The sequence below is a fragment of the Heptranchias perlo genome, chromosome 3 (genome assembly GCF_035084215.1).
Source record: "Heptranchias perlo isolate sHepPer1 chromosome 3, sHepPer1.hap1, whole genome shotgun sequence".
NCBI classification, from domain to species: Eukaryota; Metazoa; Chordata; class Chondrichthyes; order Hexanchiformes; family Hexanchidae; genus Heptranchias; species Heptranchias perlo.
In genome coordinates, this window is record NC_090327.1 from 114,776,234 (window position 1) to 114,803,333 (window position 27,100).

Here is a 27,100-nt window from a genome sequence, read left to right on the forward strand (position 1 = left end):
CTCTAAAGTCTCTTTGGACCTCCACTGTTTTGAGCTTTTCACCCTTTAGAAAGTACTCTGATCCATCCTTTTTAGGTCCAAAGTGGATGACCTCACACTTGCCTACACTGAAATCCATTTGCCACAGTTTTGCCCATTCACTTAATTTATTACTATCTCTGTAATTTTATGCTTCCATCTACACTGCTTACAATGCTGCCTACCTTTGTGTCAGCAGCAAACTTGGATATGTAGCTCTCTATCCAGTCATCTAAGTCGTTAATAAATACACTGAATAGTTGAGGCCCCAACACAGATCCCAGTGGGACACCACTAGTCACATCCTGCCAATATGAGTACCTGCCCATTATCCCTACTCTCTGTCTCCTGCCACTCAGCCAATTTCCTAACCAGATCAATAACTTGCCCTCAGTTTCATAAGCTTCAACTTTAGCTAACAGTCTCTTATGAGGCATTTTATCGAATGCCTTCTGGAAGTCCATATAAACAACATCCATAGACATTCCCCTGACCACTACTTTAGTCACCTCTTCAAAAAATTCAATCAGGTTCATCAGGCATAACCTACCCTTTACAAATCCATGTTGGCTCTCTCTGATCAGCTGAAAATTTTCAAGATGTTCAGTCACCCTATCCTTAATTATAGGCCTCTAGTAATTTCCCAACAACAGATGTTAGGCTAACTGGTTTATAATTCCCTGGTTTCCCTCTCTCACATTTCTTAAATGGCGGAGTGACAAGTGCAATTTTCCAATCTAAAAGAACGGTTCCTGATTCGAGAGAACTTTGGAAGATTATAGTTAGGGCATCTGCAATGTTCTCACCTACTTCCTTTAAAACCCTGGGAAGGAAACCATTTGGTCCTGGGGATTTGTCATTCTTTAGTGCCATTATTTTCTTCATTACTGTTAATTTGTTTACGTTAATTATGGAGAGTTCCCATCCCTGATTCAAAATTAGTTTCCTTGGGGTGTCCGGCATGCTATCCTCTTCCTCTACTGTAAATACTGACTCAAAGTAATTATTTAACATGTCCACCATTTCCTTATTTTCATTTACAATATCACCATTATCAGTTTTTAAGGGGCCCACATTGCTCTATACCACCCTCTTCTTCCTAATATAATTGTAAAAATTTTCTCCCTTAAGACACTCCTTAAAACCTACGTCTTTGACCAAGCTTTTAGTCCAAGTATCTCCTTCTTTGGTTTGGTGTCAATCTTTGTCTCATTACATTCCTGTGAAGTGCCTTGTGATGTTTTACTATGTTAAAGGCGCTATATAATTGAAAATTGGTGGTGGTGTTGTTGTTGGAGAGATGACATAATATGGATTTTGGCATCAATGAGATGGTGTTTGCTACAGTGTTAGACAACTCCTCAGGCACCAGCCAGTGTCAAAGATCTTTAATAACAGCTGAAGTAGGGTGCCATCAGTCACAGAAGGCTCTAAGTTAGCATCAAGCATAACTCTGTCAGTGCTTTGGAGTAGTGTCGTCCCAAGACTGACAATGTTCTGTACTCAATTCCATGTCTGACCTGGAGTGTTTGCACTTCTTGTGCAATGAATACAAACCAAGTTCTGAAATCTCATTTGACGAGCATGGAGTGTCAAGCAAGCAATGCCATTCTTTCTTCCAGGATCACTTTTCAGCCGTTCAAAGAAATCATGATGAGTTCACTTCAGAGAGCCTGGAACTTTCTTTGCATTGCAAGAAATTATGTGATGTGAAAACATAACACAAATACCATGGATGGACTTTCTTTACTGGAAAGATCCAGTAGTGGGCTATGCAACATTTGAATCTAGTCTCGATATTGACTGATACTAATATCAAGAATGTAAGAGCAGAACTTCAATCTAAAGCAATCCTGCTTGGTCAGCACAAGTCAGAATTGTAGGAATTCATGTGGAAAATAAGAAACATTACTCCAAAACATCGAACATAGAAACAACAAAGAAAATTATTTAAAAATTACAATAACTTAGTTAAAATAAACTTTCAAAAGACTAATGAGCTAATGTTAACTAAAATCATGAAATGCAAAAAATTGTGCAAAAACAAGTTGACTAACTTTTTCCAAATGTTAAACAGCAGCAAAAGTCGGCATAAATGATGGGAGAAAAACAAAAGACTTATTCCCAGTGTGGGCTTGTGGTAACATGGCTCACATTGCTATTGTAAGAAAGAAAGCACTGAAGAAGGCTTCCTCAACGACTCAGCACAGAACAAGAGGTCTCGGGTTTGATTCTTGGTCCTTTGATGCAGGCTGAGCTCAGTCAGAATTGGAGTAGGGATCCCAGTGCCCTGACTTGGATTGAGGAAAGAAGAAAAATCAGCCAGGGTTCCCACACCTGGGGCTCGAATTTAGCAGGCCTGCGGGTTCCCAGCGGGTGGTCCTCCGGGAGCGTGGAAAACGCGGACGGGTAATTGTGTGCGTCCCCCACGCGATCGCGGGATAATTGGACCCATTAAGGCCTGCTTCCGGGTTCTGCGCTCCCCAGCTGCGTGCCGGCCGGCTGCGCATGCGCAGTACCGTCGATGCGATGTAGGAGCTCCAGTTAAAGGGGCAGTCTCCCAAAGCCCCTCCTGCTGCAAGCAAGAGGTCTGGGAGAATGGCTCAACAAAGGGGAAAGGCTGCGCCCCGTTTTTCAGATCTGGCACTGCAGCTGATGCTGGAGGGCGTGAGGAGGAGGAGGGAAACACTCTTCCCTGAGGATGGGCGCAAGTTCCCTGCCGCCGCAACCAGGAAGGCATGGGCAGAGGTGGCGGCGGAGGTGAGCAGCAGGGGCAACACCCCAAGGACTTGGGAGCAGTGCCGCAAGCGCTTCAATGACCTGACTAGGTCTGGCAAGGTGAGTACACCAACGCACCCTCCCACATCCCGTCCCCACCATCACGCCAAGCAGATCACAACCCCCTCCTGCACAGCCACCACTGCGCTCCATCAGCAATCCTCACAGCCACTCATTCACCATCCTCGCCGTGCACGCAAGTACCCACCGTCCCTGACCCCACCCGAACACTACCACACACCCCAATCCCCATGCAATGGGATGGGCACGTGGCCCACACTTCCTCCCATCCGTTCCGCGCCACGCTCAACCCAACCACACCGATGCTCGATGCGTCTCACGATGCAAGACGCACCCACTCACACATCTGTGTTTTGCCTTCACAGGAGAAGAGGAGCAAGAACAACCGCGAAAGGGCACGCACCGGAGGTGGGCCGCCGCAAGTGGTGGAACTCACCGACGCAGAGGTGGAGGCGCTCGACCTCGCCCGCACGCGACATTGCCTGTCGGTGGCCGATGGTGAGTGTGTCGCTGCCAAAACGGCCGGTAAGGGAAAGCTGACACTCAACACCCATGATCGCGAGTGACCGTATCATCACCAGCCATCAGGCGCACTGTCAAGTTGGTCCACATGCCTCAAAGTGCCCTCTGTTCTCTTGCAGGTTCGTCTTTGGGTCAAGCGAGCGTGGAGGGCAATTCCTCAGAGGACATGGCGGTCTCTGAGGGTGCATCGTCACATCAGAGCCAACCATCCACCAGCGCAGAGACACGCACCTCGGTGGGTCCCCCTCGCCAACTAGTTGGGGTAGCACTTGGTGAGTCACTGCGCACGAGTGAGCATGAGCAGACCCTGGTGGCAGGGGCAGCCGCGGAGGGTCCGCGACGGAGGGAGCACTCATCTCCAGGCTCTGCTCAGCCGGACCCAGATGCTGAACCCAGGGGGCCACCAGAGAAAAGGAGAGTCGTCGAGGGCCACCAGCTAATTGCTGAGGTGCTGGCAGAGGTGCCGCGCGCATTGTCCACAATAGCGCAGGCGATGGAGGAATCCACCTCCTGCATGTGGGCATTGGTGGCGCAGGCACAGGAGGGTACCGGCGACACAGTGTCGCGGGTAGGTGCGGGACTGTCTGCGGTGGAGGACAGGCTGGCCTCCCTCGAGCGTCACGCACAGCTCCACTTCGAGTCCTTGCAGGCCCTCACAACGTCTGTACGGATTCAGGGTGAGCAACATTCCGACGCCACCAACAGGCTGAGGGATACACTAGGGGTGGCCTTGCAAGGCCTCACACATGCCATCCAAACTGCCGTCCAGCAGGGTGGAAGGGGTGATGTGGGCCGAGGCCAAGAGAGGGATGATGGTGACCGGGGACATGGAAGCGGGGACGCCTCTCAAGGCGTCCCCACATCCCACCCGTCGCCCACCTCTCAACCAGCACCCGCAATGGTGCCTCCTCTCCAGGTGGCCGAGTCTGCCCCTGCCCCGGTGCAGGAGGAGCAGTCTGTGGAGGTGCCCTCACGGGCACCGAAACCCAGGGGCCTTCCGCCAAAAGCATCTACCCGGTCAAGGCAAGAAGACGAGCAACCTGCCACTACCTCTGCTGGAGCCACAGGGGTAGCACCACGTAGGGGTTCCCGGAGAAGAATTCCAAAGGCCTTATAATCACAAAGGGAATACACCAGGGTGTTTATTATTTTGTACTTTGTTTCTTAAATGATGTCACATTCCAGATATTAAATAGTCTATTCTCACCACTCCTGCCACCTCTCGTCCATTCTTCCGCGGCTTGTGCAATAGTTGCGTTCCGTGGAGGCCATCATGACGGCGAACACCTCCTGCCACCCATTGGGCACACTGCTGTGGGTGCAGGATTACTGGCAGCACTCTTCAGTGGAGGGGGCTGGTATGGCCGCTCGCATGTGCAGGTGAGGAGATGCGAGCGCATCGCAGTGTCTGACTCTAGGAGAACCGTTGACGTATGAGTGCGTCCCTGGCCCGGCGACCATCCCGGTGAGTCGCGGCTCGGCGCATGGGTCGTCCAACATCCTCGGGCGCGTCCTCCTCCTCCGCCTCCTCCTCCTCCGCCTCCGCCTCCTCCGCCTCCTCCTCGCCCTCGCCTTCCTCAATGTGGGTGGCGGGTGTGGATGGGGCCTCCTCCAGCGGCACCCCTCTCTGTTGGGCCATGTTGTGCAGGGCACAGCAGACAACTATGATTCGTCCCACTCTGAATGGTGTGTATTGGAGCGCTCCCCCAGAACGATCAAGGCACCTGAAGCGCATCTTGAGAAGCCCTATGGTCTGCTCAATTGTAGACCTGGTAGCAGTGTGGCTGTCATTGTACCGACGCTCCGGCTCGGTGATGGGGTTCCTCAGAGGTGTCATGAGCCACGTGTGGAGGGGATACCCCTTGTCGCCGAGGAGCCAGCCGTTGCCGGCGTTGGGTGCCTGCAGGATGGGCGGGACGGCGGACTCCCTGAGGACGAAGGCATCGTGGCAGCTGCCGGGGTATCTGGCGCACACGTGTAGGAATCTCTGGCGGTGGTCACAGATGAGCTGGGCGTTCATGGAGTGATACCCCTTCCTGTTGATGAACAGCCCTGGCTCATGCGGAGGTGCCCGTATTGCGATGTGGGTGCAGTCGATTACACCCTGCACCCGTGGGAAGCCGGCCATGGCATGGAATCCAACCGCCCTCTCCATCTGGCTGCGCTCGTCCATGGCGAAGTTGATGTAGTGGGAGGCCCTGCGGAACAACCCATCGGTGACCTGCCTTATGCACTTGTGTGCAGAGGACTGACAGACCCCGGTGATGTCCCCGGTGGCACCCTGGAAGGAACCGGATGCGAAGAAGTTGAGGGCAGTGGTGACTTTGACGGCGACAGGTAAGAAGATGCTGCTTGGTCCATCAGGGAGCAGCTCGTCGTTAAGGAGGCTGCAGATGTCGGCGACTACCTGGCGATTGACTCTGAGCCTCCGTATGCACTGCTCCTCGGAGAGGTCCATGAAGCTGAGCCTCGCTCTGTACACCCTGTGCGGAGGGTAGTGCCTCCTGCGACGCATCTCTCTCTGCGGTTGCCCTCCCTCCTGCTGTGCAGGTGGGTGTGCCGCAGCACCGTGTTGGGGGGCCCCACCTCTCCGAGGCGGACGGCGTGGACTGCGAGGCTGCTGGGGCTGGTCATCCTGTTCGTCCTCCGACGATGTCAATGCACCACCCATCTGGCAGGTGTTGGTGTGAGGGGTTGTGCAGGGTAGGTGGGTGGGTCCTCGGACTGGGGCTGCGGTTTCGTGTCGGTCTGTCCTCTGGCTTGGCGGGGGTTGGTGGAGGGCAGGGGTTGCCCTATGTGACGCGGTGGCCTCCTGCGTGGGTGAGGGCGCTCCCCCGTGGAGCGCACCTTGGCACCTGCCACAGGCTGCTGGCTGCAACACGCCTGGTTTGAAGGGTCCTGTTTCCCCCAGTGTGGGAAACTGACTGCTTTGAACGTAAAATCCCACACTTCCTCTTTTGACAGCTGCTTCAGCTCATTAACTGACCACAACGAGCAAGTTAAGTGCTCTCAAGTGGAACCCCGCTGGCTTTAATTGCCTGCGGGATTCCCACCAGCGGGGCTTGCGCGCGCAGCCCCGCACGTCAGCGCGGTACCCGGAAGTGGCCGGGATTTCGTCCGAATCCGGTCACGTGATCGGAGATCGGGATTTTCGGGGCCCCCCCGCTGGAAACCCGCAGGTAACCCGACCCTAAAATCGAGCCCCTGATTACTATCCAGCTCATCCAGTCTGGACAAACAATGAGAATATAATTGGCCCTAGCTGTAATGCCACACAGTTAAATAACCTCCTGAAATTCACTCTCTAAGCTCATACATGGCCACTTGAGCGAGGTACCAGAGGGCAACCAGCACCAATGGAACTGCAGCCCAGCACAACCCGTCTCCTGGGGAATTGGAAAGAGCGGGTGAAAGTTAACAAAAAAAATAGCATGTCTTGTGATGATCCTATTTAAATAATAGCTTGTTCATTTGCACGTGATGGATGAACAAAAATGCGCTTACATATTATTTTTACTGTATCTGTAGCCTTAATTAAAGAATTCATTTAAGTTTCAGTACAAAGAGGCACTGCAGAAATAAACAACAGTTTTGCTAGTGTTTAATTTCACACAGCCAGACTAATTGAGATCCTACTTGTATTTACTTACCAGTACTGCAGCCATACATCCTCCATAAACACTTCTTCAGGGATTGGATCAATGAGGACGAGATCAGAAATCTCCCTGTGGGATAGAGATAGACCATGTTAAAATGAACGTCGCCTTTCTTATCCAGGATGTATTCCAGCAATGAGAGCACAAAGTACAGCATAACCCCACTGACTCGTCTCCATTGAAGATATATGGGACAATTTAATAGCAATCAGATATATTCTGTGAGCACTGCTTTTGTGACATCCATTTACCACATCTTTGCAGAATCACACCAGATAGGTGACATTATTCTTTACATCACTGGATACGGAATATTATGCAGGGACACAGGAATCAAACAAAAAAGAATTCAGAAGGCTTAAAAATAGAAAATTCTTCAAACACACAGCAGGTCAGTCAGCATCTGACCTTTGGCCACCTGGTGTGGAGGATCTTCTTGTGGGTCTGCTCCTGGGTCAGGCTAAGACGGCTATTCACAGGTCCAAGATGCGTGCAGCCCATGGGGGTGGTTGCTCTGGCTGCCTGCCTCTCTTCCACGGTGTTGTCCGTGCCCGGGTGGCCCTGGAGAGGGAGGATGTGCTGTCATCCACATACGCTTGGGGCTTTCCACAGGAAGGAGAGTGTCTGATGGACACACAACATCAACTTGCATTTATAAAGCACCTTTAACGTAGTAGAACGTCCCAAGGCATTTTACAGGAGCGTTATCAAACAAAATTTGACACCGTGCCACAGATATTAGGACAGGTGACAAAAGTTTGGTCAAAGAGGTAGGTTTTAAGGAGCATCTTAGAGGAGGAGAGAGAGGAAGGGAGGCAGAGAGCTTTAGGGAGGGAATTCCAGAGCTTAGGGCCCAGGCAGCTGAAGGCATGGCCGCCAATGGCACAATGATTAAAATCGAGGATGCGCAAGAGGCCAGAACTGGAAGAGCGCAGAGATCTCTGAGGGTTGTAGGGCTGGATATACAATAATATTATACAATACTAAAATCTTACAGCACAGAAGGAGACCATTCGGCTTGTGCCGGCTCTTTGAAAGAGCTGTCCAATTTAGTCCCACACCCCAGCTTTTTCCCTGTAACCCTGCAAATTACTTCTCTTCAAGTATATGTCCAATTGGCTTCTGAAAGTTCCTCTGAAATCTGCTTCCACCACCCTTTCAGGTACTGCATTCCAGATCTTAACAACTATCTGTGTGAAGAAAATTCTCCTCATTTCCGTTCTAGTTCTTTTGCCAATTATTTTATAGATTTAATGGGGGACTTCAATTATCCCAATATAGACTGAGGCAGAGAGTGTTACGGGCAAAGAGGGGGAGGAATTCCTGAAAGGTATTCAAGAGAACTTTCCAGAACAGTGTGTTTCCAGCCCAACCAGAAAGGAAACAGTGCTGGATCTAGTTCTGGGGAATGAAGTGGGGCAGGTTTCAGTGGGGGAATATTTGGGGAACAGTGATCATAATATCATTAGGTTTAGAATAGTTATGGAAAAGGCTAAGGAACAATAAAATGTGAAAATGCTTAACTGGAGGAGGGTAAATTTCAGAGAGTTAAAAATGGATCTTGCCCAGGTGGATTGGAATCAAAAATTGGTAGGCAAAAGGGAAGCCTTCAAGAAGGAGTTGGTTCGGGTACAAAGTAGACACATCCCTACTAGGGGGAAAGGAAGGGTATCCAAAGCTAGAGCTCCTTGGATGACTAAAGATATAGAGATTAAAATGGAATAGAAAAAGGAGGCTGATAATGAATGTACGGTTCATTAAACAGTAGAGAACCAAGCTAAAAACAGAAAGTACAGAGGAGATCTAAAAAAGGGAATAAGTAGGGGCAAAGAGAAAGAGTATGAGAATAGATTAGCGGCTAACATAAAAGGGAACCCAAAAATCTTTTATAAACATATAAATAGTAAAAGGGTAGTCAAAGGAAGGGTGGGGCCGATAAGGGACAAAAAAGGAGATCTTGGAGAGGTAGAAGACATGGCTGAGGTACTAAATGAATACTTCGCATCGGTCTTCACTAGAGAAGAAAATGCTGCTAATGTAGCAGTAAAGGAGGAGGTAGTAGCGATATTGGCTAGGATAAAAATAGAAAAAGGAGGTATATAAAAGGTTGGCAGTACTCAAAGTAGAAAAGTCACCCGGTCCAGATGGGATGCACCCTGGTTACTGAGGGAATTAAGGGTAGAAAGTGCAGACTCTGGCCACAATATTCCAATCCTGCTTAGATATGGGGGCGGAGCCAGAGGACTGGAGGATTGCAAATGTAACACCCCTGTTTAAGAAAAGGGAGAGGGATAAACCCGGCAATTGAAGGCCAGTCAGCCTACCGTTGGTGGTGGGGAAACTTTGTGACACGATAATCAGGGACAAAATTAATTGGCACTTGGAAAAGTATGGGCTAATAAATGAAAGTCAGTACAGATTTGTTAAAGGAAAATTGTGTTTGACTAACTTGATTGAGTTCTTTGATGAAGTAATGGAGAGAGTTGATAAGGGTAGTGCAGTTGATGTGTGTATATGGATTCAGAAAGGCATTTGATAAAGTAGCACATAATAGACTTAAAAGCAAAATTAAAGCCCATGGGATTAAAGTGGCAGCATGGATACAAAATTGGCTAAGGGACAGAAAGCAGAGAGTGATGGTGAATGGTTGTTTTTCAGACTGAGGGGAAGTATCGAGTGGTGTTCCCCAGGGCTCAGTACTAGGACCATTGCTCTTTTTGATATATATTAATGACCTGGACTTGGGTATAGAGGGTATAATTTCGAAGTCTGCAGATGGCATGAAACTTGGAAATGTAGTAAACAATATGAAGGATAGTAACAGACTTCAGGAGGACATAGACAGACTGGTGAAGTAGACAGACACGTGGCAGATGAAATTTAACACAGAGAAGTGTGAAGTGATACATTTGGTAGGAAGAATGAGGAGAGGCAATATAAACTAAATTATACAATTTTAAAGGGGGTTCAGGAACAGAGAGACCCTGGGGGTGCACATACACAAATCTTTGAGGATGGCAGGACAAGTTGAGAATCTGTTAAAAAGGTATGGGGTCCTTGACTTTATTAATAGAGGCATAGGTGACAAAAGCAGTAAGCTTAACCTTTATGAAACAATGGTTAGGCCTCAGCTGGAGTATTGTGTTCAATTCTGGCACCACACTTCAGGAAGGATGTCAAGGCCTTAGAGAGGGTGCAGAAGAGATTTACTAGAATGATACCAAGGATGAAGGACTTCAGTTATAAAGAGACTGGAGAAGCCGGGGTCATTCTCCTTGGAGTACAGAAGGCTAAGAGGAGATTTGATAGAGGTGTTCAAAATCATGAACAGTTTTGATAGATTAAATAAGGAGAAACAGTTCCCAGTGGCAGAAGGGTCGGTAACAGAGGACACAGATTTAAAGTGATTGTCAAAAGAAGCAGAGGTGACATGAGCAAACATTTTTTTACGCAGCGATTGTATTGATCTGGAATACACTGCCTGAAAGGGTGGTGGAAGCAGATTCAATAATAACTTTCAAAAGGCAATTGAATAAATACTTGGAGGGGAAAAAATTACAGGGCTATGGGGAAAGAGCAAGGGAATGTGACTAATTGTATAGTTCTTTCAAAGAGTAGCAGGTCAATTTTCGGATGGCCAAGCAGGTGCGTTCGTGGCGGGGGGCTCCTAAAATTGGGGAATCCCGGAGCGGGTCTGGAGCCCAGCTCCGACCCGCCCACTTCTGGGCTCCCCAATGACGCGGATAGGTGCGAGCCCAGCCCCGCATACAGGATTCCCACCGGCAATTAAAGCCAGCGGGATCCCACTTAAGATCATTATCTGGGTACTTGAGGTCGTTTACAGACCTCATTAGTTGGAGATTTTAAGAGAATTCGGATTTTGGACTACCCAGAGCGTGTTTCCCATGCTGGGGGAAACACTCCCTGTTTAAACAGACGTGTTGCAGCCAGCAGCCAGTGGCAGCTGCAAAGGTCCATTCAACAGGTGCAGGTAAACCCTCATGCATTGCAGCAGGGCACTCTGTCACCTCAGACAAAGTTTTGCCTGCCACACCATTGTCTCCACACTCAAAATTATTAGATCATACCCTAAACTCTGCTGTCCAAATACATTTATCTACATTGTGGACCCTCTCACACTCACACCGTCAGGATGGCGGGGTGGGGGGGTGTGTTCCATTGCTGCATTCGTCACTCCATTGGAGGACGACCAACATCACCAGCCTCCCCAGGCACGCCGTCCACCACCGCCACGTGGAGCTAAACAGCACAGTGCTGCGCAACAGGCACCTGCACAAAATAATCGTGCAACTACAAATACACCCACTGTATGGTGAGCCAATGGGTGGCATCAAGGGTGTTCATGGAGAACCTCATGAAAGGGCCTTATTGCACAAGCCAGTCAAGAATGGCCAAGAATTGGCACTAGTGGTGACAATATATGTAATGAGTTGATCAGAAATCAAATATAAGTAAAAACCATGACAAACCCTCAAACACCCTTCTGCATCCCCTTCATGCTCACGACACGTTTGCCTTACGCTTCCTACTACATATGTGATGCATGCCCTGTGGCTGCAGCACAGGTAGTGGCAGGTTGGGTGAGGCTGACCATGAAAGAAATGCATGAGAGGGTGAGTATGAGATAGAGCCATGAGATTGTATGAGGATTGGGTTGAGTGGTAGTGGTGGGATGAGTACTGGCGAGGTGAGTAAGTGCACGTAAGATGAGCATAAGCTTTGAGTGGGTGTGAGGAGTGATGTGACAGAGTAGTGTTGGCAGTGCAAAAGGAGATGTGGGGTGGGGGCAGTGATGTGGCAGACGGAGTGTAGGGGAATGAGTAAGTGTTTTCACTTCGGCTGACCTTATTAGGTCACTGAAGCGCCTCCTGCACTGCATGCAGGTGCGTGATATGTTGGTGGTGCTGGTGACCTCCTCTGCCACCTCGAGCCAGGCCTTCGTGGTGGCAGAGGCAGGCCACTTCCTCCCGTCCACCGGGGAGAAGATCTCTTTTCTCCCCCGCCTCCTCACCCCATCCAGTAGGACCTGGAGTGAGGCATCATTAAACCAGGGAGCGGGCTTCCCCCTGGGCTGCTCCATGCTGTATTTTTGGCTCCTTTCTGCAGTATCAGTCAGTGGAGAACTGCCCCTTTAAATAGGGCTCCTCCAGCTGACAGCCTATGATGCGGGTGTGCAGTCCACCCGCTGCGCAGCTTTCCAGCGCGAAACCCGGAAGCCAAGGTAAGTGGCTTCAATTTACTTACGATCGCGTGAGCAACCCACCGATTTTACTGGGCGGGTTACTCACGCGCCCAGTCGACCCCTCGCTGGCAACCCGCCTCCCTCCTAATATCGGGCCCTAGTTTTCCCACCACTGACATTAGACTGATTGGCTTGTTGTTACTAGGTTTACCCCTCTCCTCTTTTTTGAATAGAGGTGCAACATTTGCAATCCTCCAGTCCTCGAGCACCATTCCCATATCTAAGGAGGATTGAAAGATCATGGTCAGAGATTCTCCTATCTCCACCTTGCTTCCCTCAGCAACCTAGGATGCATCCCATCTGGACCGGGGTGACGTTAACTTTGAGTGATGCATATTATTTAGCACCTCCTTTCTATCTATTTCTATCCTATCCAAATCTCTACTCCCTCCTCCTCTACCGTGACATTAACTTCATCCTCTTCTTTTGTGAAGACAGATGCAAAGTATTCATTCAGTACCTCAGTCATGTCCTCTGCCTCCACCATAAGATTCCCTTCTTTGTCCCTAATCAGCCCTGCCATTCCTTTAACTATCCTTTTACTTTTTATATGTTTATAAAAGATTTTTGGGTTCCCTTTTGCATGACCCGCTAATTTTTTTTATATTCTCTCTTCGGCCTTCTTATATCCTTTTTTAATTTCCCCCTGCACTCTGTATTCTGCACCTGACATTTCCCGTAAATCTTTTTCTGTTTTATTTTAAACTCTATTTCCTTTGTCATCCCGGGAGCTCTAGCTTTGGATGCCCTATCTTTCCTCCTTATTGGAATATACTTGGTTTGTACCTGAACTATCTCCACCTTGAAGGCCTGCCGTTGCTCATTTACTGCTTTCTTGGCCAATCTTTGTTTCCAGTCCACCTGTGCTAGATCCCTTCTCAAATCACTGAAATTGGCTCTCTTCCAGTTGGGTGTTTTCACCTTTGATTTTTCTTTGTCCCTTTCCATGACAACTTTAAACCTATTTATATTATGATCACTATTACCCAGGTGTTCTCCCACTGAAACACACTCCACTTGCCCTGCTTCATTCCCCAGAACTAGATCCAGCACTGCTTCCTTCCTCGTTGGGCTAGAAATATACTGATTAAGAAAGTTGTCCTGTACACATTTTAGGAATTCTTCACCCTTCTTGTATTTTACACTGTTTTTTTCCCAGTCAATATTAGGGTAATTGAAATCCCCTGCTATTTCTGCTCAATTATTTTTACATTTCTCTGAAATTTGCCTACAGATTTGCTCCTCCATCTCCTTCTCATTATTTGGGGGTCCATAGTAAACACCCATCAATGTAACAGCTCCTTTTCTGTTCCTTAACTCTAACCAAATAGATTCAGTCTTTGACCCCTCTAGTACAGCGTCTCTCTGTAGAACTGTAATATTGGGCATGATTTTAACTCTGAGTCGGGAACACAGCCCATGTAGATATTTGCGTGGGGAACCCGGATGTCAAGTGAGTGCGTCGCATTCTGCGACCGGAGCTCAGTTGAAGCTAAGTATTTGTGTTTCCGGGTTTCGCAAGCGCCAGGCAGCCAGAATGACAGGTTGGCTGCCTGTCGGAGGGAAAAGGAGCCGCGAATCGGAGAGGGTGGAGGGAGGGAGAGATCGTGGACCGTGGCAGGAATTTGGGGGGGGGGGGGTGGGGGGGAGGAGGGCAAACGTTGATGACATCAGATGGACCTTGAGAAGATCGGGGAGGGGGGTCCACAACACAATCATTGAGGGGGGGATGGGGGTCGGTAAATCACGGGGGTCCTGTCTTGCCAGGTGAGCTTGGTGGGCCTGGATGAAGTATTCCTGCTCCTCCTGGCCCACAAGCAAAGCAATAAAGGCATTCACCTTCCCTTCTCACCTGTCGTGAATCAGAAGCGATGGGAAACCCGAACAGGTACAGTAAAATTCGTTTGACATTCACAAAAAATTAAGTGCCCCTTTAAAAATCGTCTCGTTGGTTTAAGTAGGGACAGAACTTTTGGGTTTCTTTTGCGCGTGCGCGCATCCTAACGCGCCTGGGTTAAACCAGCATTGGAGCAGGGATGTGGTCCCACTCCAAAAACAAACTATTTTTACTGCCCATCCGCCACAAACTCACCCGTTCTTGAGGGTTAAAATTACCCACATTACCCTTGATCAATACTGCCCCCCCTACCCCCACCTGCCTCCTGTCTTTTTTCCTTCCCTATCCCTACTGAAAATATTGTAGCCAGGAATGTTTAGTTCCCATTCCTGCCCATGTTTAAGCCGGGTCTCCGTTATAGCCACTATATCATAACCCCACGTGGCAACTTGTGCCTGCAACTCATCAACTTTATTTGTAACACTCCTCGCATTAACATACATGCATTCCAACACTATTCTACTTGGCTTTGCCTTTTACCTCCATCTAATTCCTGCTCTTTCTTCACTACTCTTTATTCTGTTGCTGTTTGTCCCTCCTAGTTTTCTATGCACCTTGTCTCTCCTCTCTGCTGCTACGTCCTGGTGCCCCTCCCCCTGCCAAATTACATAAAACCCTCCCCAGCAGCACTAGTTAACATTCCTGTGAGGACATTGGTTTCAACCCAGTTCAGGTGCAACCCGTCCGGCTTGGACAGGTCCCTCCTGCCCCAGAACTGGTCCCAATGCCCCAGGGAATCTGAAGCCCTCCCTCCTGCATCACTTCTCCAGCCATCCATTCACCTGCACTCTCTTCCTGTTTCTGTACTCACTTGCACATGGCACTGGGAGTAATCCAGCTTTGAGGTCCTGTTCTCTGATCTTTTTCCGAGCTCCTGAAACTCTGTCTGTAGGACCTCAATCCTTTTCCTACCTATGTCACTGGTTCCAACATGGGCCATGACTTCTGGCTGTTCCCCTTCCCTCACAGAATATCATGCACCCATTCAGTGATATCCTTTACCCTGACACCAGGGAGGCAACACACCATTTGGGACTCATGATTGCAGTTGCAGAAATGCCTGTCTATGCCCTGACTATTGAATCCCCTATAACAACTGCATTTCTACACTTTCTTGTGCCTCCCTGTGCAGCAGAGTCTCCCACGGTGCAGTGGATTTGCTCCTGGCTGCATTCCTCGAGGTCCCATCACCCTCACTGGTATCCAAGACTGAATAATGGTTTGTGAGTGCCACACTCCCAGGGGATTCTGCACTGCCTGCTTGTTCCTCCTAGTCTGTCTGGTGGTCCCTCTCCTCCTAAACTCTCTGCAGTTGCGGGGTGACCACCCACTGAAACCTGCTATCCACGGAACTCTCAGCTGCCCGTATGCCCTGTAGTGACGCCAGCCGCCCCTCAAGCTCAGAAACTCTGAGCTCGGGCAGTTGGTGGCACTTCCTGAATGTGTGGTTTTCCAGGATTATGATTTAGATTATGTTTGCTTTTGGTTTTGTTCGCTTTTGGTTTTGTTCATTTTAGACTTGATGTTTAAATTTTTCTGTTAGCTGTGCCTCCTTACAAGGGGGCACTTGCAGATTTGTTTTGATGACGATGGCACTAGGGCAACTCTTATTTGATTAACTAAATTGGGTAGGAATGAAAGAAGTCCCTTTGTATCAGCTTGCATACAACCAGCAATATTTTGCACTAATTTTCAAAACTGCGTGAAAAGTACTAGTCTATAATCCTGCCCATTGGGATACTGATGAAGTATCTGAATGCTAACTTCCCTTTCTGTTGATCCAGCTGGTATGCACTTCCAGTGATTTATTTTTTACTTCAGATCTTCAATAGTCACAGTTTTCTTTTTATCTCGATGATGCTGTCTACAGCTGCATTATTACAAGGGCCATGCTGTGGGTATGGTACTTTCGATGCTTTCTCTGTTCACGAGAGAGCCGTAAGTCACATAGCTCACATCAAGTCATGTTACAGAAAAATATATTAATGACTATCACTATATAGGGAAACAAGGAGAACTTATAATGGGGAATAAGTAGATGGCAGAGACGCTGAACAAATATTTTGTATCTGTCTTCACAGTAGAAGACACAAAAGTTATACCAGAAATAGTGGGGAACTAAGGGTCTAATGAGAGTGAAGTAATTAATATCAGTAAAGAAAAAGTACTGGAGAAATTAATGGGACTAAAAGCCAACAAATCCCCTGGACCTGATGGCCTATATCCGAGGGTTCTAAAAGAGGTGGCTGCAGAGATAGTGGATGCATTGATTGTGATCTTCCATACTTCCCTAGATTCTAGAAAGGTCCCAGTGGATTCGAAGGTAGCAAATGTAACCCCGCTATTCAAGAAAAGTGGGAGAGAGAAAACAGGGAACTACAGGCCAGTTAGCCTGCAAATGATGGAATCCATCATTAAGGAAGTGGTAATGGGGTACCTAGAGAATCATAATGTGATTAGGCAGAGTCAACATGGTTTTATGAAAGGGGAGTCATGTTTGGCAAATCTATTAAGAGTTTTTTGAGGATGTAACTAGCAGGGTAGATAAAGGGGAACCAGTGGATGTAGTATATTTAGATTTTCAAAAGGCATTCGATAAGCTGTCACATAAAAGGTTGTTACACAAGATAAGGGCTCATGGGGTTGGGGGTAATGTATTAGCATGGATAGAGGATTGGTTAAAGGACAGAAAACAAAGAATAGGAACAAATGGGTCATTTTCAGGTTGGCAGGTTGTAACTAGTGGGGTGCCGCAAGGTGCTTGGGCCTCAGCTACTTACAATCTATATTAATGACTTAGATGAACAGACCAAGTGTAATGTATGCAAGTTTGCTGACGATACAAAGCTAGGTGAGAAAGTAAACTGTGAGGAGGACACAAAGAGTCTGCAAAGGGATGTAGACAGGTTAAGTGAGTGGGCAAGAAGGTGGCAGATGGAGTATAATGTGAGGAAATGTGAGGTTATTCGCTTTGGTAGGAAGAATAGAAAAACGGAATATGTTTTAAATGGTGAGAAATTATTAAGTATTGGTGTTCAGAGATATTTGGGTGTCCTTGTACACGAAACACAGGAAGTTAACAAGAAGGTACAGCAAGCAATTAGGAAGGCAAATGGTATTATTACCTTTAATGCAAGATGGTTGGAAGTCTTGTTACAATTGCACAAGGCCTTGGTGCGACCACACCTGGAGCACTGCGTACAGTACTAAGGAAGGATATACTTGCCTTAGAGGCAGTGCAATGAAGGTTCACTAGATTGATTCCAGGGATGAGAGGGTTGTCCTATGAGGACAGATTGAGTAAAATGGGCCTATACTTTGGAGTTTAGAAGAATGAGAGGTGATCTCATTGAAACGTATAAAATTCTAACAGGGTTTGACATTTGATTTTGACGGTCGATGCTGAGAGGCTGTTTCCCCTGGCTGGATGAATGAAGCTCCAACAACACTCAAGAAGCTCGACACCATCCAGGACAAAGCAGCCCGCTTGATTGGCACCCCATTCACCACCCTAAACATTCACTCCCTCCACCACCAGCACACTGTGGCTGCAGTGTGTACCATCCACAGGATGCACTGCAACAACTCACCAAGGCTTCTTCGACAGCACCTCCGAAACTCACGACCTCTACCACCTAGAAGGACAAGGGCAGCAGGCACATGGGAACAACACCACCTGCACGTTCCCCTCCAAGTCACACACCATCTCGACTTGGAAATATATCGCCGTTCCTTCATCGTCGCTGGGTCAAAATCCTGGAACTCCCTTCCTAACAGTACTGTGGGAGAACCTTCACCACACGGACTGCAACGGTTCAAGAAGGCGGCTCACCACCATCTTCTCAAGGGCAATTAGGGATGGGCAATAAATGCTGGCCCTGCCAGCGACGCCCACATCCCATGAACGAATAAAAAAGAGTCTAGAACTAGCGGGCATAGTCTCAGGATAAGGGGTCAGCCATTTAGGACTGAGATGAGGAGGAATTTCTTCACTCAGAGGGTGGTGAATCTTTGGAAATGTCTACTCTAGAGGGCTGTGGATGCTCAGTCATTGAGTATATTCAAGGCTGAGACGGATAGATTTTTGGATTCTAAGGGAATCGAGGGATATGGGGATTGGGCAGGAAAGTGGAGTTGAGGTTGAAGATCAGCCATGATCTACTGAATGGCGGAGCAGGCTCAAGGGTCCATACGGCCTACTCCTGCTCCTATTTCTTATGTTCTTACCAGTTGCCTTCCTTATCTCATCCTAGACTAGAGAAACTGGGGTTGTTTCTGGGGCCGTATGGTCTACTCCTGCTCCTATTTCTTACGTATGCATTAACTGGAGCCCATGTAATGCTGACTGTTACTGCATCTTAATGGCAATTTTAAAGGAAAAAATTATGAAATCATGAGCTATATTTGTGAACATTAAACCTGCATTTGTCCATTTTATTAATTATCTCACTTATATATCCTGGCCCAATGTTAGCTGATATTGCTCACGGTTCCCTCTTCTCAGGAACTGTCCCCTTACCTCTTCAAATCTGCCCTCAATAAAACCCACCCTTGAACCATTTTTCCTTACAAACTACCGCCCATCTCCAACCTCCCTTTCCTCTCCAAAATCCTTGGACATGTTGTCGCCTCCCAAATCTGGCCCCAACTTTCCTGGATCTCCATGTCTGAACCTCTCCAAACAGGTTTCTTTCCCTCCTAGCACTGAAACGGCCCTTATCGAAGTCAAAAATGACATCCTATGTGACTGTGACCATGGTGATCTATCCCTCCTCATCTTTCTCCACCTGTCTGCAGCCTTTGACATGGTTGACCACACCATCATCCTGCAAGGCCTCTCCTCTGTTGTCCAGCGGGGTGGGACTGCCCTCGCCTGGTTCCATTCCTATCTTTCCAGTGGTGGCTAGAGAATCACCTGCAATGGCTTCTCTTCCCGCTCTCGCACTGTTACCTCTGAAATCCCCCAAGGATCTATCCTTGGCCCCCTCCTATTTCTCATCTACATGCTGCCCCTTGGCAACATCCGAAAACGCAACGTCAGGTTCCACATGTACGCTGATGACACCCAGCTATACCTCACCACCACCTCTCTCAACACCTGTCTCTGATTTATCACGCTGTTTGTCCAACATCCAGTACTGGATGAGCAGAAATTTCCTCCAATTAAATATTGGCGAGACTGAAGCTACTGCCTTCGGTCCCCACCACAAACGCTGTTCCCTAGACCGACTCCATCCCTCTCCCTGGCCACTTTGAGGCTGAACCAGACCATTTGCAACCTTGGCGTCCTCTTTGATCCTGAGATGAGCTTCCGACCCCATATCTTCCCCCATTACCAAGACCGCCTACTTCCATTTCCGTAACATCATCCGTCTCCACACCTGCCTCAGCTCAGCTGCTGCTGAAACCCTCATTCATGCCTTTGTTACCTCTAGACTCAACTACTCCAATGCTCTCCTGGCCGGCCTCCCACCTTGCACCTTCTGTAAACTTGTGCTCATCCAAAACTCTGCTATCCGTCTCCTAACTCGCAAAAAGTCCCGTTCACCCATCCATCATATCTGTGCTTGCTGACCGACATTGGCTCCTGATCCCCTCAGCAACGCCTCAATTTTAAAATTCTCATCCTTGTTTTCAAATCCTTCCATGGCCTCGTCCCTCCCTATCTCTGTAACCTCCTCCAGCCCTACAACACTCTGAGATCTCTGCGCTCCTCCAATTCTGGCCTCTTGCACATCCCCGATTTTTATCGCTCCACTATTGGCGGCCGTGTGTTCAGCTGCCTAGGCCCCAAGCTCTGGAATTACCTCCCTAAACCTCTCCCTTTCTCTCTAATCCTTTAAGGCGCTCTTTAAAATCTACCTCTTTGACCAAGCTTTTAGTCACCTGTCCTAATATCTCCTTATGTGGCTTGGTGTCAAATTTAGTTTGATAACCCTCCTGTGTGGCGCCTTGGGACGTTTTACTATGTTAAAGGCGCGATATAAATGCATGTTGTAGTTGTTTTGTTTCTGGCCAAGGACTCAGTGAAAAACCTATTGTGTTGTTTAGGGCCATTTTTTCAGTTTTATCATCATCAAAGTGAGACATTACTTCAAATTACAATAACCTTGTCAGCTAAGGATAGAGGGAGCATTATCAACTTATCTAAAGGCTCAAGACCATCTTCTTACCAATTGTGAATGTGGGCATAGAACCTTGCGTTTAGTGCTCCAAGCTCTGATCCCACTAAAATGAAAGGGCCCTGCAGCTTAGCTTCTTTAACAAGTCTGTGCAGATCGTCTACCATTCTGGAAAAGAAAAATTGAATTAACAATGGTAAATACAGCTTACTATTAAAAATATAGTACATGCATTTCATTCATTTCCCTTTTTCCTGTGATTGGAAGTACAAGTGAGGAGTGGTGCAAATGGCTCTGTATAACAACTGTCTGCATACACAATGGCCCCGAATTTGCTGGAGTTGGGCATTTCGTGACGTACCCCGTTAGTTAGACTCTTTCCCTCACCCTTCAGCTCGGAGAAGTGTGAGCTGATAATGGCACGAGGGCAACGGGGCATCTGGGACCTTGGTGAACAACAGGACCAGCAGTCTATCTCCAAAACCAATGAGATTTAAGAATTGAGAAAGTAATAGCGGAACGGCAGAGAAGGAAATTGGGTGAATTAGAGTCAAATCAGGTACAGAAAGAGAGGGAAAGAAAGATTGGATTAAGAGAGAGAAAAAAAGAGATGGAAAGGAATAGCAAGAAAAAAAATTAAAAGGGTCCTTATGTTATTAAGTACCAGCCCTAACTTTCTGCGACGAGTTTAATTGGTAATTAATGCGCAAATGCAGCAACTTCTTGACACTCCCGGGGAGGTTGACGGCAAGCTGCTGTTCTTGCGAGGCTAACAGAGAAGCAGTGCAAGCAATTTGTGGCAATTCGCAACTCATGGGGTATCTCTTACTCGCCGCAAATTGCTGGACAATTTATGCACTAATAATGGCATGCGCATTAAACTCACCACTATTTTGCCAACACATCCTGGCCCAATACATTAAAATATCCCAAGTGAACCAAACAGGCAGTAAACTTTGAATTCTGAAAACATCTACTTTTGGGACAATCATCCTTTTGCCTTGGTTTTGGTTTTCACCATTCTAATCACATATTAGAATCAAAACTCAGTGTTTGTCCCGAACACTTTTGTTTCACGCATGTGTTGGATGATAACTTATCAGGTCAGGCTGCAGTTCCTATCTAAGCCCCTCAGCAGCAACTCCCAGAATTGTTCAAATGGATCACACCTATTCTTATAAAGATCCATTTGGATTTGCACTCCAACCTCTCCAAGTTTGTATCAGCTTCAGTGATATTTGCTTTTTGGATCTAGAACGTAGGATTTCTGCACTAAAAACAATTAATCTGTTAGTTACCAGTAGATGACTGGATCAAAACTGCACAACTAGCTTTAATAGTGTAAGTGACACCTACCAGATAAATTTATAACTCTGTTCACAGTGGACGCAAGACTAACATCACCACAAAAATGGTAGGCAATGCAACTTCATTAAATATACTACAACAAAATTCCTATGCCTGTTATGTTTTGGGATTTTTAACTATTTTTCCACAGAAAGGATTTGGATATGATTTAAACTGAAGTGCTGCTTTTAAGCTGAACTGAGTTCATAAATATTTAAAATCTACATGAAAACCACATTCTGGAGCTGTTGGAATTGGTATGTGAATGAACTCACTCAAGAGGTAAAAATACAGCCATCAAAGCATTTACACGTAACGACAATAAAGGATTGCCTAACCAGTCTCACATGCTTCCAGTAACTTTAGGTTGGGAGGAACTAAAGTCATGTATACACAGCATGGGATGGGGTAGTCCAGGTAGCTTGCCCAGATATATAAATCCATACCTCTTGTCTCATTGGGGAAAGCCCAAATTTGACTGTCTTGTAGCTCAGTTTCCCCTTCTATAGGGATGCAGGCATGGCTTTAATTATGAATTGCATGAATTGTCTTTCAGCTGACACATTAAATTGAAGCTCCAACTGCCGGTTCCAGTTGTTCAGGTGAACATTAAAGATCCCAATTTCAGAGCAGGAAGTTCTCCCAGTGCCCTGGCCAACATTCATTCCTCAACCAATATCACCAAAATCATGTGGGATTGAAGCCCATGAGATTAAAGGGACAGTGGCAGCACTGATACGAAATTGGCTCAGGGGCAGAAAGCAGAGCGTAGCAGTGAGCGGTTGTTTTTCAGAATGGAGTTAAGTATACAGTGGTGTCCCCCAGGGGTCGGTATTAGGACCACGAGCAGAACTATATTCCAGCACAATCTGTAACCTCATGGCCTGGCATATTCCTCACTCTACCATTACCAACAAGCCAGGGGATCAACCCTGGTTCAATGAGGAGTGTAGAAGAGCATGCCAGGAGCAGCGCCAGGCGAACCTAAAAATGAGGTGCCAACCTGGTGAAGCTACAACTCAGGACAGCGGAAGCAACATGCTATAGACAGAGCAAAGCGATTCCACAACCAACGGATCAGATCAAAGCTCTGCAGTCCTACCACATCTAGTCGTGAATGGTGGTGGGCAATTAAACAACTAACGGGAGGAGGAGACTCTGTAAACATCCCCATCCTCAATTATGGCGGAGTCCAGCATGTGAGTGCGAAAGAAAAGGCTTTGCAACCATCTTCAGCCAGAAGTGCCGAGTGCATGATCCATCTCGGCCTCCTCCTGATACCCCCACCATCACAGAAGCCAGTCTTCAGCCAATTCGATTCACTCCACGTGATATCAAGAAACGGCTGAGTGCACTGGATACAGCAAAGGCTATGGGCCCCGACAACATCCCGGCTGTAGTGCTGAAGACTTGTGTTCCAGAACCAGCCGTGCCTCGAGCCAAACTGTTCCAGTACAGCTACAACACTGGACTACCCAACAATATGGAAAATTGCCCAGGTATGTCCTGTCCACAAAAAGGACAAATCCAATCCGGCCAAATACTGCCCCATCAGTCTATTCTCAATCATCTGCAAAGCGATGGAAGGTGTCGTCGACAGTGCTATCAAGTGGCACTTACTCACCAATAACCTGCTCACTGATGCTCAATTTGGGTTCTGCCAGGACCACCTGGCTCCAGACCTCATTACAGCCTTGGTCCAAACATGGACAAAAGAGCTGAATTTCAGAGGTGAGGTGAGAGTGACTGCCCTTGACATCAAGGCAGCATTTGACCAAGTGTGGCACCAAGGAGCCAGAGTAAAATTGAAGTCAATGGAAATCAGGGGGAAATCTCTCCAGTGGCTGGAGTGATAGCTAGCACAAAGGAAGATGGTAGTAGTTGTTGGAGGCCAATCATCTCAGCCCCAGGACATTGCTGCAGGAGTTCCTCAGGGCAGTGTCCTAGGTCCAACCAACTTCAGCTGCTTCATCAATGACCTTCCCTCCATCATAAGGTCAGAAATGGGGATGTTCACTGATGATTGCACAGTGTTCAGTTCCATTCGCAACCCCTCAGATAATGAAGCACTCCCGTGCCCGCATGCAGCAAGACCTGGACAACATCCAGGATTGGGCTGATAAGTGGCAAGTAACATTCGCGCCAGACAAGTGCCAGGCAAAAGCCATCTCCAACATGAGAGAGTCTAACCACCTCTCCTTGACATTCAATGCCATTACCATCGCCGAATCCCCCATCATCAACATCCTGGGGGTCACCATTCACCAGAAACTTAACTGGACCAGCCACATAAATACTGTGGCTACAAGAGCAGGTCACAGGCTGGGTATTCTGCGGCGAGTGACTCACCTCCTGACTCCCCAAAGCCTTTCCACCATCTACAAGGCACAGGTCAGGAGTGTGATGGAATACTCTCCATTTGCCTGGATGAGTGGAGCTCCAACAACACTCAAAGAGCTCGACACCATCCAGGACAAAGCAGACTGCTTGATTGGCACCCCATCCACCACCCTAAACATTCACTCCCTTCACCACCGGCACATCGTGGCTGTAGTGTGTACCGTCCACAGGATGCACTGCAGCAACTCACCAAGGCTTCTTCGACAGCACCTCCGAAACTCACGACCTCTACCACCTAGAAGGACAAGGGCAGCAGGCACATGGGAACAACACCACCTGCACGTTCCCCTCCAAGTCACACACCATCCTGACTTGGAAATATATCGCCGTTCCTTCATCATCGCTGGGTCAAAATCCTGGAACTCTCCACTTAACAGCACTGTGGGAGAACCTTCACCACACGGACTGCAGCGATTCAAGAAGGCGGCTCACCATCATCTACTCAAGGGCAATTAGGGATGGGCAATAAATGCTGGCCTTGCCAGCGATGCCCACATCCCATGAACCATAAAAAAAACTACTCTTTTTGATATATATCTACTTGGATGTGCACTTGAAGTGCCGTAACGTACAAGGCTACGGACCAAGATCTGGAAAGTCGGAATAGGCTGGATACCTCTTTTTCAGCCTGCACAGACACGATGGACCGAATGGCCTCTTGCTGTGCCATAACTTGCCATAGAGGGAGTGCAACGAAGGTTCACCAAACTGATTCCTGGGATGGCGGGATTGTCGTATGAGGAGAGATTAAATTAACTCGGCCTGTATTCTCTAGAGTTTAGAAGAATGAGTGGTGATCTCATTGAAACATACAAAATTCTTACAGGGCTCGACTGGGTAGATGCAGGGAGGATGTTTCCCCTGGCTGGGGAATCTAGAACCAGGGGTCACAGTCTCAGAATAAAGGGTAGGCCATTTAGGACTGACATGAGGAGAAATTTCTTCACTCAGAGGGTGGTGAATCTTTGGAATTCTCTACCCCAGAGGGCTGTGTCGGCTCAGTCATTGAGTACATTCAAAATAGAGATCGATAGATTTCTAGATATTAAAGGCATCAAGAGATATGGGGATGGTGCAGGAAAATGGCGTTGAGGTAGAAGATCAGCCATGATCTTATTGAATGGCGGAGTAGGCTCGAGGGGCCGAATGGGCTACTCCTGTTCTTATTTCTTATGTTCTTATGTTCCTAAATTTCTATGATTCTATATTAAACACCTGGACTTGGGTATAGGGGGCATAATTACAAAGTTTGCAGATGACACAAAACTTGGAAACGTAGTGATCAGTGAGGGTGATGGTAGCAGACTTCAGGAGGACATAGACAGACTGGTGAAATTTAATGCAGAGAAGTGCAAAGTGATGCATTTTGGGAGGAAGAATGAGGAGAGGCAATATAAACTAAATGGTAGAATTTTAAAGGGGGTGCATGAACAGAGAGACCTGGGGGTGTACATACACAAACTTTGAAGGTGGCCATTAAAAAAGCATATGGGACCCTTGGCTTTATAAATAGAGGCATAGAGTACAAAAGCAAGGAAGTTATGCTAAACATTTATAAACCACTGTTTAGGCTGCAGCTGGAGCAGTGTGTTCAATTCTGAGTACCACACATTAGGAAAGATGTCAAGGCCGTAGAGAGGGTGCAGAAGAGATTTACTGGAATGGTACCAGGGATGAGGGACTTTAGTTATGTGGAGAGACTGGAGAAGCTGGAGTTGTTCTCCTTAGAACAGAGAAGGTTACGGGAGGAATTAATAGAGGTGTTCAAAATCATGAATGGTTTTGATAGAATAAATTAGGAGAATTTTTTTCCAGTGGCAGACGGGTCGGTAACCAGAGGACACAGATTTAAGGTGATTGGCAAAAGAGCCAAAGGTGAGATGAGGAAAATTTTTTTACGCAGTGAGTTGTTATGGTCTGGAATGCACTGCTTGAAAGGGTGGTGGTAGCAGATTCAATAGTAACTTTCAAAAGGGAATTGGATAAATACTTGAAGGGAAAAAATTTACAGGGCTATGGGGAAAGAGCAGGAGAATGGGACTAATTGGATAGTTCTTTCAAATGGCACTTTGGGCCAAATGGCCTCTTCCTGTGCTGTCCTACTATGAACAATTAAGAAGCTCAACACCAACCAGGACAGAGCAGTTCGCTTAATCGATGCTACTGCCACTGGACTCAGCATGCCATCCATTATGTATGGTCTGTAGGATGCAATGCAACAACTCACCACCATTACTTTAACAGACTTGGAAATATATCGCCGTTCCTTCATCGTCGCTGGGTCAAAATCCTGGAACTCCCTTCCTAACAGCACTGTGGGAGAACCTTCACCACACGGACTGCAGCGGTTCAAGTAGGCGGCTCACCACCATCTTCTCAAGGGCAATTAGGGATGGGCAATAAATGCTGGCCTTGCCAGCGACGTCCACATCCCATGAACGAATTAAAAAAAACCTCCCTCTTCTGCAACCTCTACCACCTCTAACAACACAAAGATTTCAGCAGTTCAAGGAGAAGGCTCACCATCACCTTTTCAGGGCAACTAGAGAATTGCAAAATTGCTAGCGTCACCCACATCTCGAGAAAAAATAAAAAAATTAATTGGTAATTAATTAGTTGTTCTATGTGGGATTTTGCCATGCAGTCAGTATCTTTTCATTGAATTAAAGGCGTTTAATGTAATTTGTAAGATTACTCAAGGCTTTGCTGTTTCATTGTTTTAAAGCCTCTCTATACTGCCCGCCTTCTGTCTATTTAATGCGCTCACACCAGCTGGTCTCCAACAAAACCAAAAGCCTTCACTGCAGGAGTAAGAGCACTAATCCAAATGCCACGCAGTCACGTATTAAATTTCAGAAATCGATTGTTCCATCAAATCAGGAGCTGCTGCCTTGACACGATGCCACATCCTCAACTGCTGTCAAATAACCTCTCATAGACCTACGTACACTCAGACACATTAGATCACTTTAAAGCTCACCATCACATTACTACTGTGTGTTACAGGCTGACAATTACAATTAAATTACCATTAGATATTGTAAATAAAAAATGAAAATGAATGTCGCCCTATATT

The 27,100-nt window shown here is 47.3% G+C and overlaps 1 protein-coding gene across 1 annotated transcript in view; it reads right to left on the reverse strand.

Annotated features, from left to right (window-relative positions):
- Positions 1–27,100, reverse strand: part of si:dkey-122a22.2 (uncharacterized) — a 232,454-nt gene that overhangs the window by 60,161 nt on the left and 145,193 nt on the right. Inside the window, exons 7-8 of the mRNA XM_067981529.1 lie at positions 20,329–20,445; positions 6,990–7,064 (exon numbers count right to left, since the gene is read on the reverse strand). Coding sequence (XP_067837630.1) covers positions 6,990–7,064; positions 20,329–20,445 — 192 coding nt within the window. The remainder of the gene's footprint in view (positions 1–6,989; positions 7,065–20,328; positions 20,446–27,100) is intronic.